This window comes from Protomyctophum bolini, assembly GCF_963924005.1.
Source record: "Protomyctophum bolini genome assembly, chromosome: 1".
Lineage (NCBI taxonomy): Eukaryota > Metazoa > Chordata > Actinopteri > Myctophiformes > Myctophidae > Protomyctophum > Protomyctophum bolini.
The window spans coordinates 7,531,603-7,548,296 of NC_137862.1; the positions used below are offsets into that span (position 1 = coordinate 7,531,603).

At 41.0% G+C, this 16,694-nt stretch overlaps 1 protein-coding gene across 1 annotated transcript in view; it reads right to left on the reverse strand.

Moving 5' to 3' along the window:
* Positions 1-7,076: 7,076 nt before the first annotated feature.
* Positions 7,077-16,694, reverse strand: part of cpne7 (copine VII) — a gene marked incomplete at both ends in the record, with an annotated part of 50,815 nt that continues 41,197 nt past the window's right edge. Inside the window, 4 exons of the mRNA XM_080765705.1 lie at positions 7,077-7,229; positions 11,294-11,530; positions 13,906-14,039; positions 15,842-15,893. Of these exons, the coding sequence (XP_080621831.1) occupies positions 7,077-7,229; positions 11,294-11,530; positions 13,906-14,039; positions 15,842-15,893 (576 nt within the window). The remainder of the gene's footprint in view (positions 7,230-11,293; positions 11,531-13,905; positions 14,040-15,841; positions 15,894-16,694) is intronic.

Here is a 16,694-nt window from a genome sequence, read left to right on the forward strand (position 1 = left end):
TTGTGAAAGATTGAAAATAGACAGTGAGAGAGAGAGAGAGAGAGAGAGCGAGAGAGAAGGCATTTAAATAGTTCCTTTTAAGCCACATGATGTTGTGAAAGATTGCTCACATGAGTATTTTCTCATTACAAAATGCTTTTTTGTTTTCTACAATAACCATAAATGTCCAACAGAGAATCCACATGAAGCTCGTATATTGCCCTGACCTCTACCTGCAGGATATCCGCTAGCCTTGAGGCACCAAAGCAATCACAATCAAAGCCTTTGGTCCGTTTTGAGATTCTCTTTTGATGGACGACATCGCAGTGTTGCAGCCACAGCGCGGCTCTCATACAGTGGCGTGCACAGATAGACACTAGGGGGTGCTAGAGCACCCCTTTTGGTGTTAGCATTATGTTATGCTACAAGCTCATAGCGCGCCACTCGGTGGCGCGCTATGAGCTTCTAGGTCTGCTATTTTTGAAAAATCGAAGAACGACTGACATAGAAACATAGCTTTTTCAGAAAACTGTCGGGATGTAGAAGACATTTTTTTTCAGGTCAGAATGGTTTAAGGCAACCGGCCGGTTCCACGCGCTGCACAAGGTGCCCCTTTTTTTTCACTTGAGCGTGCACCTGCCCCTCTAAATGTCTGTGCACGCCACTGCTCTCATATATCCTGCATCTCTGCCCCTGCAGGTCCTGACAGAATTTGAAGGTCTGCATTCCCCCACAACGTGTCACCATGGAAACAACCATGATTTGACGCTCTCGACAATGGCTGTTAGATAAAAGGAGCTTTCTGATGGAAGTGAAGAGTGCTCAAGCCCTCTTTTCTATGGCCTCACCATCCATGGCTGAGTCACAGTAGGGAAATACTGCAGGCCTTTGTTTCCTCACACAATCCTGCCCATCTCCAGCTCCCCTTGCTCTTTAGACGGAAATGTAGAAATCAATACAAAATATTTTATGCTTTTCTAGCCTGAAGAATCAATAATATTCTGGGTTTTATTACAGTTAATACAAAAAAGGAGGTGGAGGGGTGACATTTTCTCAACCAGCCCTATAATTGAAAGTGAAAATATAGCCACTCTACAAGCTCACAGCGCATTGCATTACAACCTGTTATGAGCTTGTTTTTAATTAATTTGTTAGTTTTGAAATTGTGATATTATCAAACATTTAATGATCAAATATATCAGAAAGTGCACACTGCATCCCAAAAGTAAATGCATGCATTTAATCCAGTCTGACCAGATGCACGGATGAATGACCAATGGCCAGAGGAGGGGTATCAAAAGTAGACACCTCCCAATGTATGAATGAATGAACCATTGTAAAGCACTTTGAGCACTTGGAAAAGCGCTATAAAAATGCAATTCATTATTCATTAGAGGCTTTTGATCTCCCCTAATATAATTATCCTATGCTATAACATAAAGCTCTGCCTTTTAATCGTTTCTTTAATCCATTTTGGTGTTTTAAACATTGTTATAATTTAGCTATTGAAAAATAGCAGTCTGCTATTTTTGAAAAATCGTCAATATGTGGCGCAAATCATTGAATATATATTTCAGGGCGAACATTTTTAACTAAAATATTTGCTCCTGGGGGGTCCCTGGAACTACATATTTTGAGATGGGGGTCCGTGTGGCCCCAATAGAGATAATTCTGGGGGTCCTTGACATGAAAAAGGTTGAGCTACCACTGATATAGAAACATGGGTTTTTCAGAAAAATGTTAGGATTTAGAAGCCTTTTTTTAATCCAAAATGGGTTAAAGGGGGGTTTATTGGCCCGGACGGCTAACGCAGCAGTTCAGGCACCTAGGCTGTGACCACAATAACCCCCCCCCCCTCTTTCCCCATTTCCTGTCAGCCTACTGTCCTATATCAATAAAGGCATAAGGCATAAAAGCCCAAAAATAAATCTTTAAAAAAAAGACAGTTTATTATGGGGAAGTTAATTATGTCTGCATGCACAAGATTAAAATATCACAAACACTGTCATGTATGATGGGATTTATTTAACTAAATGCAATATTGATAATGTACTGTACATCACAAGGACAGAAGTTTGTGCAAATGCAGGCTTGCATATGAGCATATCATAGAATTCCAAAGTAATGGCTGTACAATAACAGTTTAACAACAAAAGTAAGCATGCAATGAATTCCCTTTTATAGTAGACGTAAAGGTCAATCTGCAGATTGTGCATTACGGCCGGGTAAACTTTTGTCTGCATCCTCCCAAGCTCCAATATGTTATCGTTTGTGTCAAAAATAATAATGACGTTTCATAGAGACATTGATACCAAAACCGTTGTACCAAAAACAAACAAAACTTGTACAACATGGAGCATTGGAAATCAAAAACATTGGGGCAGATCTATCAAGACATTAAAGAACCACACACCACATCTGTTACCATAATAAGGCAAACCCTGCAGTATGACGTCAAACATTCACAAAGCATTGTGTGGGTGTCTCAATGTCTCAAACGGAAATCATATAATTAATTCAATTTCACACTAATTAAGGCAGTTATTTTCCCATCATATATTTCAGATCGTCGCTGAAAAATATATTTCAAATTATCATTATTTCTCCACCCCCACAATCGGTGGAGGCACAGCATTGTCATCATCTGACAGGTGTTAACTTACACCATGTTCATGAACAAAATTTGTCATGAAAATGTGGTCTCGCTTACTTCCTGAAGTGCACCAAAGCATTATGGTCATTGTAGGAATTCAACAATCCAGTCAAACCCTAGTCAAACACACAGACTTCATTATTTTTCTGGCAATATAATGCAAATTTCAAATTGTGCTAATGTTATCCACTACAAATACTATTAAAATGGAGTGATTGCAGTTTATTCTAGTGGTGAAATGGCCCTTTAAAGCACTATTTCACTTTAAAACAATTATTGGGTCATTTTCATGTCTAGGCTATACTCAGCCTTTTGTGTGCACTTCATATTGATTTGATCATAATTATCAGAACATCCCCCTCCCATTGAACTCCACATTAATCACACCACCCCTGGTGTTCTGTTGACTGAAGGTGTACACACACTCACACACACCGTCTGCGAACACCACGCGTCAAAACAGCCGCCTCCGTTATTTTCAATGAACCTATCCCACACCGGTGGCGTCCGACGCGTGCGTTCATGCCTCGCCTGACGCTCCGATACGCCACTGTTCTATTTCCCGCGGCAACGCCTGTGCCGTGTCGCTGCGCACCCGGTGTGTGTGTTGGGCTTTACAGGGAGACTGAAAGGACATTACCCCTTTAACACGAGAAAGGAGGAGAAAGGAACAACAGAGTTTCTGTTCTAAATTCAGCCATTGAATCACTTACATACTGTAGCACAGTAGCAGTATCAATTCTACACATAAACTGATGCAAGTATAAGGTGGTGAATATCATTATACAGCCAGATGTTCCGTTGGAGACAAAGACCTGTGCCGGAGGGCACACGGAGTACGGTATCACAGTAGAGCACACATGCAAAGATGTACAAAACCTTTTGCCTTCAGCAAGTATAAAGCCCATTTCCTTTTATACCTCCAAGGAATAGAATTATTGGCTGGCGTCAGCTGTTTTACGGCTTCATTTACAACGCAAATGTAAAAGAAAAAGATCAACATTGTGATGATTTCATACACAGTTATGGCACACATATCACATCTCGTCTGCAACTGAAGATTAACAATCCTCAAACTCAGACAAAATCTGTAACGTCTCTAAATAAGACATTGTGGTTAAAAATCTGATCACTACACACAAAATGATAGTACATAATAAATAAATATGCGGAATATTTGTGCTGTGCTGTGCTTAAGTTCTGAGATCAAAGTCTATCTGGGATCATTTACATTCAGGTAATTGAGTATGGCTCCAGATCTGGGCCTGCTGAATCGGCCTCAGCTTGTGCTCCACAGTGACAGGAAAGGCTCTTCAAAGGTGTTCTGAAGGCAGAACACGACTCATGAGTAGAAAGTGGTCTGTCCTGCATGATCTGGAGATGGATGGTGAAACAAACCAAAGTCCCTGTAATACACGAGAGCTATAGCATAAAGTACAGAGAAGCCTGGATCCCGCCCCATTTACTATTAATGTTGGGGTCTGGTCAAAATGGGTCGATTAGTCTAATTTCAAACGATGTATATTGTATAACAAATCCTAAAGCTCATTGTGCAATTTTTTTTGACATTCACAAAGTATGGAAAATAATATGTTTTGCCAGATCTGTTGCTCGATCGCCCTCACTCCCCCCTCCCATATATAATGCTTCCTATACTATGGCAGATTCTAACTGAATTTTGGTCAAAACTCTTTCCCAAGCTTTCTCGCATAAGAGAAGGTACGGAACATGGTCTGCAAATCTCTCCTGTGCTTCATCCGGTGCACTGTATTTGGTCTGTTACACACATTATCATTTAAAATATATAATTAATTGAATATGTCCTGGTCTCTGCGGTTTTTTTGTTCATTTTCTCTCTTGTTTTCGTTTGTGTTATATGCGAAAATCTTCACAAAACCTGGATTCATAGTGAACTTTGTTTGTGTAATGTTTTAACACCGGCAACACCGCGTCTGACGCAGCTGCCGGAGAATGTGCGCACTTGCTCCTTATTCTGGGAGAATGTTCAAAATGAGCATTTCCCAGAAGAATGGCCTATAATCGTTTTCTGACTCAACCTTTGTGAGCACATGCGCACACTAATCAACGTCGTATTCATCACCATTTTCTATTTCCACTGAAAGACGAGCAGGACAACTTATGAATGTTAATGGAGTTGCAAATGAAGGCATACAGCCATGATGGTGCATGCCAGATGTATTTATTTTTTTATTTTATCACCTTATAAAGTTTAGGAATGCAAAGTAATTCGCTGTGGGCTTCAGAAAGAGATTAGTTTGTTGACACATTCAAGTTCATGTCCAGTGTAACATTATGTATTCGTACGGCAATCTGTTTTGGGCCTCAATGAAAAAGTTTTAAAATACATTTAGATTATTACAGAGTGGCTCTGCAGGTAGCCTGGAACTCACCTATGCTTTTTATTGCATAGGCAGCTCCCGGCGGGAGAAACTATGCGCAGCTGCGCGACATGAGACTAATTACTTAGAGCGACAGAGAGAGAGAGAGGAGCGTGTGTGTGTGTGTGTGTACATGTGTGCGTGTGTGTATGTCAATTTAACAAAGGTGCAGACGATCAGAAATCAGCAGAGAGTGAGCAATGTTTGCCGAATTGAAGTGGACTCGGACCCAGACTTTGTTTTCCTCCCTGGAAATAAAAACGTCTGGGTTTCCGAGGCTACTCTGCAGGAGTCTATAGTCATGTATAATAGGGTTGTTGGTCTGTGTATCCGGAGCTTATCTCAGCAACCTTTCCACACATTATTATTTGAAATATTGACCTTCGATGTGGTCAATCCGGCTCTGATCAGGCTCTGATCAGGCTCTGATCAGGCTGAAATATTGCCCAAATGTACACATCCTATATGTGTCATACTCATAGATGACTAACGTCACAGGCTGAGAAGAGGGAGTTCAACAAACGATGTGCAACCCAGATTCGGCACAAACAAGGGACTAAATTATTTTCGCTTCTATGCCACCAAAATGTGGAACACCCTACCAACAGTCATTAAGACATGAGAATCCTTTGACTCCTTCAAAACCGCTCTAAAAGGGCACCTATAAGGACGGCTGCAATATGTTTTTTTCCCCCCCTTTTTACCTCCTATGATGATTTCCTGGTTTTTGTACGTCTCTAATTGTCATGATGAATTGAACATGGTGGGCCCTATTGTAAACGAGTGTAATACTTTATGGTGTCGTCAGTTAACCGTTTTGTATCGAGTTGTGCTTAAAATGTACTGTAATTCTCCAATCTGTTAATACATGTATCAATCAATCAATCAAGTCTGAAATCCACTTGGGAGACACACTGTTCCCATGTTGGCTGACTTAATTTGAACTAACAGACATTACCTAACTGCAACACTCCTTCCAGAAATGTCCAAGCTTGTAGATATCGCTATTGAATTCAAGTGTCTGCTTTGGATTGTTAAGCAGTATACCGTTTAATATTTCCTGTGTGGTTATCAAATTAAACAAAAAATATGATATGGTTATTCCTTCTAGTAGGATAATTTGAAACGTATGCCTGTAAACCGTTTGCTCCTAGTAGGATAGTTTGAAACTTATGATTGTAAACTGTTTGCTGGATCTGCAGTTAAGATAAGATCAGAGAACAGGCATCCCCCAAACGAATAAAATCAGCTATACAGCCAGGCCATGATAAACTTATAAATAATCTTGTTTTCTTAAAAGTTCTACTGTAGTATTTTGATCAACGACTTTATGGTATCTTAAAAACGTAACAGGAAAATAAATACAACATAATTATGGTAACAAAATAACCATTTCCCACAATTTGTCAGATAATAACAAAATACCAAGCTATTATATAAGGTGCAACATTCAGCAAATTGTTAACAGCACAGAAAGCGTCTGAAATCTTGCATCAGTCTACAATTTGAATCCTGTTATAGCTTCTACTTGTCAGTCACAAAGCCATGTTTCTGATAGACAGTGACAGAAGGGAGCAAAATAGAAATATCGGACAGAAGAAAGGCAGCCTGAAGCATTGAACGGTCTTGGAAGGCATTGAGAAATGGTTGATATTGTGCCAAGTCGCAATGGCTGTGAAATCAAGTGACCCTTCATTCTTGAGGGATCAAACTGCATGCCTGGCCTGCGTGCATCACCAAATAGCAGGACATTCGACCACTCATGCTGTTCAACCAGTATTATAACCAGGATTATCATCAGGACACACAGTCAGACAGAAGGAGTGGATCCAAACTGAGCACAATAAAACATCCCAAAGGTTTTAGTTGTCTGTCTTTGTGTAAAGACCCTGGGGTGAAGAGCGGGAATATGATGATAAGATGAATGACAACACTTGTACAGTAAAAATAATTCTTCTTCTTCTTGTCCAAAACAGCAAGTTATTAATTTCCTCTCCATCTCTCTGATGATGGACTTGATTGTGCTTACACAAAATACAGAGTTGCTATTCTGTCGGGCTGGTGGCGATCGGGGTGAGGGTGGGTGTGGGACAGTCATTTATGGGACACATGGGAGAAATGGCCTTGTGGCTGTAGTACTCCACCACCTGCTTGGGGACCTCCGCCAGGACACATTTGGCCAGGGCAGCAGGCGACGCCTGGGACAGAGACAGAGAAGAGCTTAACTTCATACCGTTGCACATCCAGCTGGCAATAGAGCGTCGCAGTCCCGCCCCCTCGAGAGACCCGGAAAAGAAATCCCCGTTCATTTTCCTCATAGACTTTTCAGAAAGTATTTATTTAAAGACGTTTACGCCGCGGACAAGGCCAACTCTTGTCGTGACCAATCATGACAACAAACACAATTTTTCGGGCCAAACAAAGAATTAGAAAGTAGAAAAAAACGGCAGGTTACAACACTTTTGTTGTTGTTTTTCTTCTTATTTATTTGTTTGGTCCAAGATATTGTGTGTGTTGTCATGATTTGTCACGACAAGAGTTGGCTTCGTACGACGCTTAAAAGGTCTTTAAATAAATACGTTTTGAAAAGCCTATGGAGAAAATGAACGGAGAATCATTTCCTGGGCCACTCGTCGTTCTGAAAGGGGGAGGGACTGCGACGCTCTATAGTCTATAGACATAACGACAAGAGTGTTTATCAAAATTGCAAAAATGCACTGGAAGTGCCCCCCAAATCTTGGGGGAAAGAAATGTAAATGTATATTTATACTAATGAGACGTACTGTAGCTTGCGGAGTTAGTTCATTCAGACATACTCGAGGGGGTTCATGCCATGCTCAAAGGCCCATTCTATACTCAAGGGGTTAACATGCTGCATTACTACTGTATGTGGGCTTATAAGTGTGTGCAAGTCCCACACGTCATTCGCCAATGCGGCAGTCAGCTGACCAATTGGGCGGGCTACTTAAGCTCACTAGACTGCATGCTCTTCCTGCCTTCCTCTGCTCATGGTTCCTGGTTGTATGTGATGTTTTCTCCCACCACCACCCCAGCACCACCGGTGGCTCTGCTATTTATGCTCCCATGGGGGGGTTATTGTGTATCCATCTCTTCTATCTATCTATCTATCTATATCTGCTCTTAATGTTTTATGTTGGTGCTTAATCGTGCCGAGCAGGGAGAAAATCCAGCAGAGCCGAACGCCAAGTCAAATATCATATGCACACTCATTATTCCATTCTGTAATACATATTGGTAAATCTATCCGTGAGTTGTCTGACTGAAATGCCTTTGTTTGTCTTCTATGGTGGTGTCATGGAGAAGATTATTTCATTATTTATTTTTTATTATTTCTGTGCCACGCTGCTAGGTGGTGTTGTAGGTAAACCCTGCAGCCAGGGGGATAAATAAATTGGATTACCGTAATAAATGAATGCAGTCGGATAATGGGCGGATTATTAATATGCACACATGGATTTGGACAAAAAGCTCATCCGCCAGTAATAAAATATCTGTACCTGGTATTTAACGTCCCATAGGCGGGGGGTACGGATATTTACGTAGTTGGCCAAAAAAAAGAGTTTTAAGTTTTACCAAATTAGGACAAAATTTTTAAATTCATCTGCAATTCATTTTGTGTTATCCATTAATTTATTGTCTTTTTTTGAAATATGTAGGATTTTCAGCTTTTCCAGTGCCTTTCTTTATTATACTATTTAGTATTTTCCAGGTTCCTTGCATATTGTTTTTCTGTTGTTCCAGTAGTTTATGATAGTAGGCTAGTCCTTTTTACTTAATTATATTGGTTAGTTTCTTTTTTACATTTCTTGTATCTGTTTTCTGTATCCTTGTTTCTATCCTTTAAAAAATGTTTATAGAGTACATTTTACATGCATTATTTGAGGGCATTTATAGCATTGGATGTTCTTAGTCGTGTCATTGCATAGGAGTGACTTGTGTGTTTGTTTTCCTTTTTAAGAAGTTAAGAGAAAATAGAAAAGACAGGGAGGTGGTCAGTTATATCATTTATAAGTAGACTATAAGTAGTGTATATGTTGTCAATTAATGTTGCTGTGTCTATTGTTATTCTACTGGGTTTTGTGATAACAGGGAATAGGTTGTTGGTAAACATGGTGTCAATGAAATTATCAGTTTTATTATTTCCATGAGGATTAAGAATGTCAATGTTAAAACCACCATTTGTTATGTATATTTTGTTGTTTTTTGTGTTGCCAAACATGCTGTCAATACTGGAGTTGAAAGTGTCAAGGCAGGTTCCCGGCGTTCGATTATATACAAGTGATTATTATATTTTTGGCATTTGCAGCAGTGATCTCAACTGTGATGGACTCAAGGATATTTTCATTACCAGATTGGATTTGAATGCTTTATTAACATATATGGCAACTCTTCCCCCTGTTTTATTAGTCCTGTGAGATGTGTATAACTCCTATCCTTCCATTTCTACACTGTTGGTTTTTTCAGACACTGTGACCACACTACATTTTTTATATTGGTCTATAGTCATTTTATATACTGGCGATTTTATATACTGGCGATCCTTCATGCAGTACAGTTTAGGATGTGCACGTGTGAACGCACACACGCACACACCCACACACACACACCATGTTCATCATGTAGTTCATCATTGCCGTACAGAGAGACGCACAGGAGAGCACACATACACACGCACACTTGACCACATGCGCCGTCACGCACACACGGTCAGGCATATACGCATACAAAGTACACGCGGACGTGTACACATGACCACAAAGCATGATCAAACACGCAGACGTGCACCGCCTCATACACAGCCACACACACAGGGACAGACATGTACACGCAAACACCATACACGCACACAGCCACTTACACACCGAACCGACTTGCAGAAAAAGACTACAAATAAGCAAAACAGTTCCAGCAAAAGGGAAAATAATAAATGAACACAAAGTAGGCCTACAAAAATGAAATGGAACAACAAGTCACAGCGAACAATGTCCCTCAAGCGATCCAATGCAGCACGAGTAAAGAAATAAAATAAATAAGTCAGTGGAATCCAGCCCGTGCAACGATTGATATCCACAACAAAGAAACATGCATTATCCAACGCCAGGTAAAAAAGGAAAAAGTAACAATGATAGTTAGCCATAGGCATCCATGCCATATCCATGCAACAGGAGACGTAATGGTAATAACCATGCATAATTAATAATTCATGCAAAGGTTAAGAAAAAGGCATCGTCCATGCAAAAAAAGAAAAAAATAATCAAATCCAAGGCACATCTGAACATGATAAGTAGTAAGTACAGTACACCCCCTGGACATGATGCTATGTCCCTGGTATGTCTTTGGTATGACCCAGCTGGGGATCGAACCCTGACCTTCCAGTCTCCGGGCGGACACTCTAATGTGTAACCACAAGGACACTGATCTGGTGATTCCAAAACAGTGCACAGCCTAACTTTGCAAGTGATTCAATTTGAATGTATCGACACTGAATTCTCATTCAGTGTTCAAGTTATACTGTGAACTTGTCAGTGGATTGATTAATGTGTGCTGCATGTTGTTGCATATTTGGAAATAAAGTTTATGTCAGCTTGACTCAAAAGTCTTAATATCTTTATTCCCAGCAGGTACCATAATTAATACCAGTCTAGTTATGGTACCATCTCCATGGGCCATCATCCACTGATTTACATGCAGTTAATATTCTGAACAGCCTGTGCTCAGACAAGCTGCAGCTAACACTGGCAAGTCAAGCAGAAGATGTTTGCTGCTTCTTTCCAACCACATCTGTTGTAATAAGCTATTATTGAAGGGCCAATGGATGCCATTCTGAAAGATTTAACTAATTTGCCCGTGTCAGAGTGATAAGCATGGCTGCGTCTGCCATTGCCAATGAGCAGTGTGTGCATACGATCCATACAGTATGCATGTACAGTAACATGCTTATTTGCCATTGTTTCATTGCGTGTGGATGTTAAACCTACGTTTAATGTTGGTTTTTAACTGCACACTGGTTTTAAACACCCGACAGGAAAGTGCCATGTTTTATCACATGTGTTTAGTGAAGTCCAAATGGGGGGTGAGGGTATACCTCAAGAAGAGGTCTGTTTTCAGACTGTGGTGGAAGATGACAGTGCAGTCCTGATTGATGGAAGGAGGTCATTCCACAGCTTGGGAGCCCAGTAAATGTGATGATGAGGGTGGTGGCGGTGTGGAGGGGTGGCTCACGTAAAGAGATAACACTCACTGTTTTGAAGTCTCTGAAGGGCACAAACTGAACGATGTCCCTGAGGACCGGCTCTCCCTTCGGCGAACGCAACACTCCATCGTCGCCGTCCAGGATCTGCATGTCCGTGAAGTCGGCGTTTCCCACACCGACGATGATGATGGACAGAGGCTGGTAGGAGCCGCGGACGATGGCTTCACGCGTGTCCGCCATGTCCGTCACCACGCCGTCCGTGAGGATTAGCAGGATATGGTATCGCTGGGAGGGGCGAAAAAGTTACCGTAGTATTTTAGTCATATTGTTCAAGGCTGTACTTTATTGTTACATCTTGTGTACAGGTACATAAGTGTAAAACGTATTTTTGTTTGGCTTCCTTCGGACAATGCAGCAGCATATTTAACAGCAAACACGGTAAACAAAGGGATAGAATATAGACTGCAAAAAAGAGCAAAAAGCACAACTTCACAGTAGGCTATGTTCCATAAATTGACAACAAATTCATTTTAGAAAGGTGCAAATTAGAGCTTAATAGTGCGAGAAGAGGGCTCTGTTTCTCATCAGTTCGTTCATGTATCCGATTGTTCGGGGAAAGAAGCTTTTTTGCAGCCTATTTCCAGTGGCTGTGAAACCGTTTTCCATGCGGCGGCATCTCAAACAGAGATGGCTTGAATCCTTCATGATTCCTCGAGACACAGCATTCATCGTATAGGGGGGTGGGGGTTCTAACTTGCACAGGACCGGTTCTAACTTGTATGGATCCCTAGACAAACAGCCCAGCTGTATAGTGTAAGCAGCATAGGCCAACAAACATACAGACACTGTTATACTAGGCTATTTCATTACATACATGACATTATATTCAAACACATGACATATCTGCAATGCTGCATACCTCAGTGCATTTTTCTCTTTTTGCTAAACTGGACAGCTGAACTTTTTTTCCCTCATCCATTTTGTGTTAATATTCACAGTATGAATTATGGTTTGTTTGGGAAGATCTTTGTTTTATATACAACTATAGCTATTTGATATATTGTATTCCCCAGTGCCCCTACTGTACTTCCAGCTTTCAGTGGGGAGGTAATGTATAATTATCTTTTGCACCAGAAAACGACAAACCATCATCACACGCCAACAAGGCAGGTGCGCCGACAGTGAGGCCTTTTAACCCATTCTGACCCGAGATCAGATTCATACGAGGTTTCCACTGGACACACACTGGTCTGATTAACCCATTCTGACCTGAGATCAGATTCTAAAAATGTCAGTCGTTCTTCGATTTTTCAAAAATAGCAGACCTACAAGCTCGTAGCACGCCACTCGGTGGCGCGCTATGAGCTTGTAGATCTGCTATTTTTCAATAGCTAAAGCATAACATGATGCTAAACACCAAAATGGGTTCCCGTTCAGAATGGGTTAAGGCCATGGAGTAGGTAGGCAAAAAGCCCACAAATCTGACTTTAAAATGTAATATTTACTATTTATATGACAAAATTCTCACATCAAAAAGGCTGTATGAATTTGCTGATCAAAGGAAGAGCTGTGACTGCAATGACTGAAAAGGAATACCAACGAAAAATGAGCTGACGGGGAAATTAAGGGCCATGCACGGATGAGAAGCAATTTAATGCAATGTTCACATGGCCAGAAGGAAAGGCAGAACAAATTACATACTGTAAGTAAGTTGGACATTAAATATTACATATGAGTCAATCCAAGCCTTATTAGCCTCTGTTCAATTTACACTGTGTTCCATTGTAGGATTTCAGAGGTGCTCATGTGGAACCAGCTTAAAAAACATGAGAAAGTATGAGAGAATTATGATCACTAATGGTTTCCTGTGGGGTATGTATGATAATTACCGGTAACCCATTCTGGGCGGGAAAGCCCTTTTGGTGTTTCAAGCATTATGTTACACTTTTAGCTATTGAAAAAGCTATTGAAAAAGCTATTGACCTACAAGCTCGTAGCGCTACGAGCTTGTAGGTCTGCTATTTTTTTTTAATTGTGAAAATGATTATTATTAATATTTATTCTTTCAGAGTGAACGCTTTTAACACAAATATTTGCTTCTGGGGGGGGGGGGGGGTCCCTGAAACAACATATTTTCAGATGGGGGTCGGCGACCAGGTGTTCTTGACATGAAATATTGAGCTCCACTGATATAGAAACATGAGGTTTTTCAGAAAACTGAGATGAAGCAGAGGTTGGAAACTCACCGGTAGAAACGGCAGCAAACCTTGTATTACTGTACGTCTACTGTACATCTCTCTATTAACAGTATAACGGAACTCACGGAGGCATCGTTAACGGTCCCATCCCCTGGGAGGCATCGTTAACGGTCCCATCCCCTGAGAGGCATCGTTAACGGTCCCATCCCCTGAGAGGCATCGTTAACGGTCCCATCCCCTGACAGTATAACGGAACTCACAGAGGCATCGTTAACGGTCCCATCCCCTGGCAGTATAACAGAACTCACAGAAGCATCGTTAACGGTCCCATCCCCTGAGAGGCATCGTTAACGGTCCCATCCCCTGAGAGGCATCGTTAACGGTCCCATCCCCTGACAGTATAACGGAACTCACAGAGGCATCGTTAACGGTCCCATCCCCTGACAGTATAACGGAACTCACAGAGGCATCGTTAACGGTCCCATCTCCTGCTGCCAGCTTAGCTATCCTGCTGATGATGGGAGACACGTTGGTGGGGCCGTACAGTTGGATCTTGGGAAGGCAATTCTGGTAAGCCTCGACCACTCCTTGGATTTCTGAGAGCGAGAACATGATGGAGGATAAGTTCACAAACCAAGTTAGAAAACCTTAAAACAGGCTTGTTTTACCATTTACGATTTTCCATTTACGATTTACGATTTTCCATTTACGATTTAGATGTTTATCTTTGAAAATGCTCAGTTTGTACCCTAAAACTTTTGAAAATCTATTTACCAGAGAAAGCTTAAAAACCTTTTGGAGAAGAATGGGAAATTGTCTTTATCTCAGTGGTAAGATTTACAGTACAGATTGTGTTCAAGTTAAGTAATGTTTAAAGCCTGCAGAGGACAGCGTTAAAAGCTCTCTGAAAACCAGAATAAATGCAATCATTGATTCAATGTGTCGGAACATCAAGCGAAGCCCTTCAGGAAATATTGTCGCTGTGGGTTTGATTAATATTTATGCAGTAATTAGAGGCTCTCGTGCGGATGGGCGTGGGTTTGAACCTGAACTCTGCCTGCAGGTTCCTAACAGATCTTTGATCTTTGCAACGTTCAACACAGCAACTCGCTAGCTTTTGCTCGCTCGGTGGTGTCTCTCGCTTGAGACGGCGCCCCAAATCGCGGTCTAAAACTATAGGGCGAAAGTCCTATAGCCCTGGACACCCTAGTGCACCCTGGACGGAGTCTCCAGAAGTAAATAAACAGATGTTTCAATGAAAGATACAAGCTCTACAACTCTACAACGTACATTGGATCAATTGGGAAAAGAAACCTGCAAAGTAACAGTATTGGACAAGGTTTCCAGCGAAGAGGGGCTGGCTTTTAGTGTGATCAGTGCTCAAGACTAAAAGCACTCAGATTGAATGTGCAAACCCATTAATGTACACAGTAAGTGTGAGCTGTGGGAGTCAATTTCCAGAGGAAAGCTTGACAATTTCTTGAAGTACAGGTTGCCTTGGCTATATAGACAGACCTCTGAGCCATTTGCTATTTTGATTTATTTATACACCGCCAGGAACGCTTTTTTTATCGTCTTGCTAATGTTTACCGTAAAACAGTGCTCCCCGTTGTTAGGCAACACTCAGCTCGCTGCATTTTGCCTGTAACAAGATGGCCGCCCGCACAATTCTGTAGACTTGGATAGCATTTGATACAGACTTATAGCATGTTATGTAGACAACACTAGAATTGCATTGTATATAGTCATAGCACGCCATAGTACATATGTATAGCATAGTAGTATAATATGTATAGTTTATATGTATAGTTTCATTATATAGATATTCCACTGTTACTTTCTTAGCTTACGCATGTTTCATGATAAATGCTTTTATGTGATGTATTCCCATGCTTTTGTTCTTGCTTAATGTAAGTCGCTCTGGATTAAGAGCGTCTGCTAAATGCCTAAATTGTAAATTGTATGGGAGCGTCAAACTTTAGAGGCATTTTTCTCGGAATTGAGGCTCAGATTGAGGTGGAATGAACAAAGCGACGATGTTAGGGGCTCAATACTAAATCCTCGCTAACTCGCAGACAATATTAGTGCTTCTGAATACTATTAAATATACGATGAACACATTAGCTATAGCCAATTTTCGCTACCTGCTTTTTGGGGAATGGAAACGGAAGGGGTTAAGTGTTAAATAATTTGAGTAAAAAGTACAACAAAAGAATAACAAATTGGAAATGCCCCAGTAAAGTAACAGTACCTAAAACAATTATTAAACTACAGTACTTTAGTACATGTAGGCCTACTTAATTTCCACCACTGCCTTCACATTAATAAATTACATTGCACATGAATGAATGGCACTAAATGTCACAATAATGGTGAATATAAAATTCATAATTCATACCTTCACATTCATCGTCCTCTGGGTTGAAATTAATAGCAAAGTCATGCGACACCTGTGGGTGGACAAATACAAATGATCAGATTCTACTATGCTGAATATACAGTAGGCATGAGTGAAGTTTGTGGGCTCTGTGTGTGTGACAGCTGTTCTGAATATGACAAATACAGCTTTTTATGTTGGCTTTCAATCTTCGATATGTCGGGCCCTTTTTTGAACATCCACAAAGGGCTAACAATCATTAACCTATATATGTTGAAAATGCAACAATTATAGTTAGCATTAATAATTGGCTGTCACCCCATCACTCAGAATAAGCCAACGGTAATTTCACTCTATGGCAATCACTGCCAAAGTAAATGCTATGCAATTCATTATTGAATGCATTATTAGTGGTTAGAGTTAACCCATTCTGAACGGGAACCCATTTTGGTGTCGGCATCATGTTATGCTTTATAGCTATTGAAAAATAGCAGATCTACAAGCTCATAGCGCGCCACCGAGTGGCGCGCTACGAGCTTGTAGGTCTGCTATTTTTGTAAAAATCGAAGAACGACTGACATTTTTAGAATCTGATCTCAGGTCAGAATGCGTTAAATCAGACCAGTGTGTGTCCAGTGGAAACCTCGTGTGAATCTGATCTCAGGTCAGAATGGGTTAATGGAAGGCATCTACTGTAAGCATACAGAAGTAGAGGGATCGGAATGTGTGTGTGCGTGTGCGTGTGCGTGTGCGTGTGGGTGTGTGTGTGAATGAATGTAAGAGTGTGTGCGCCGCATGCAACATGCATGTGCTTGGCTGTCTTTGTCCGTCAACGCATTTCTTGGCTGCCATTTAAAATAACTGTATAGGCTCT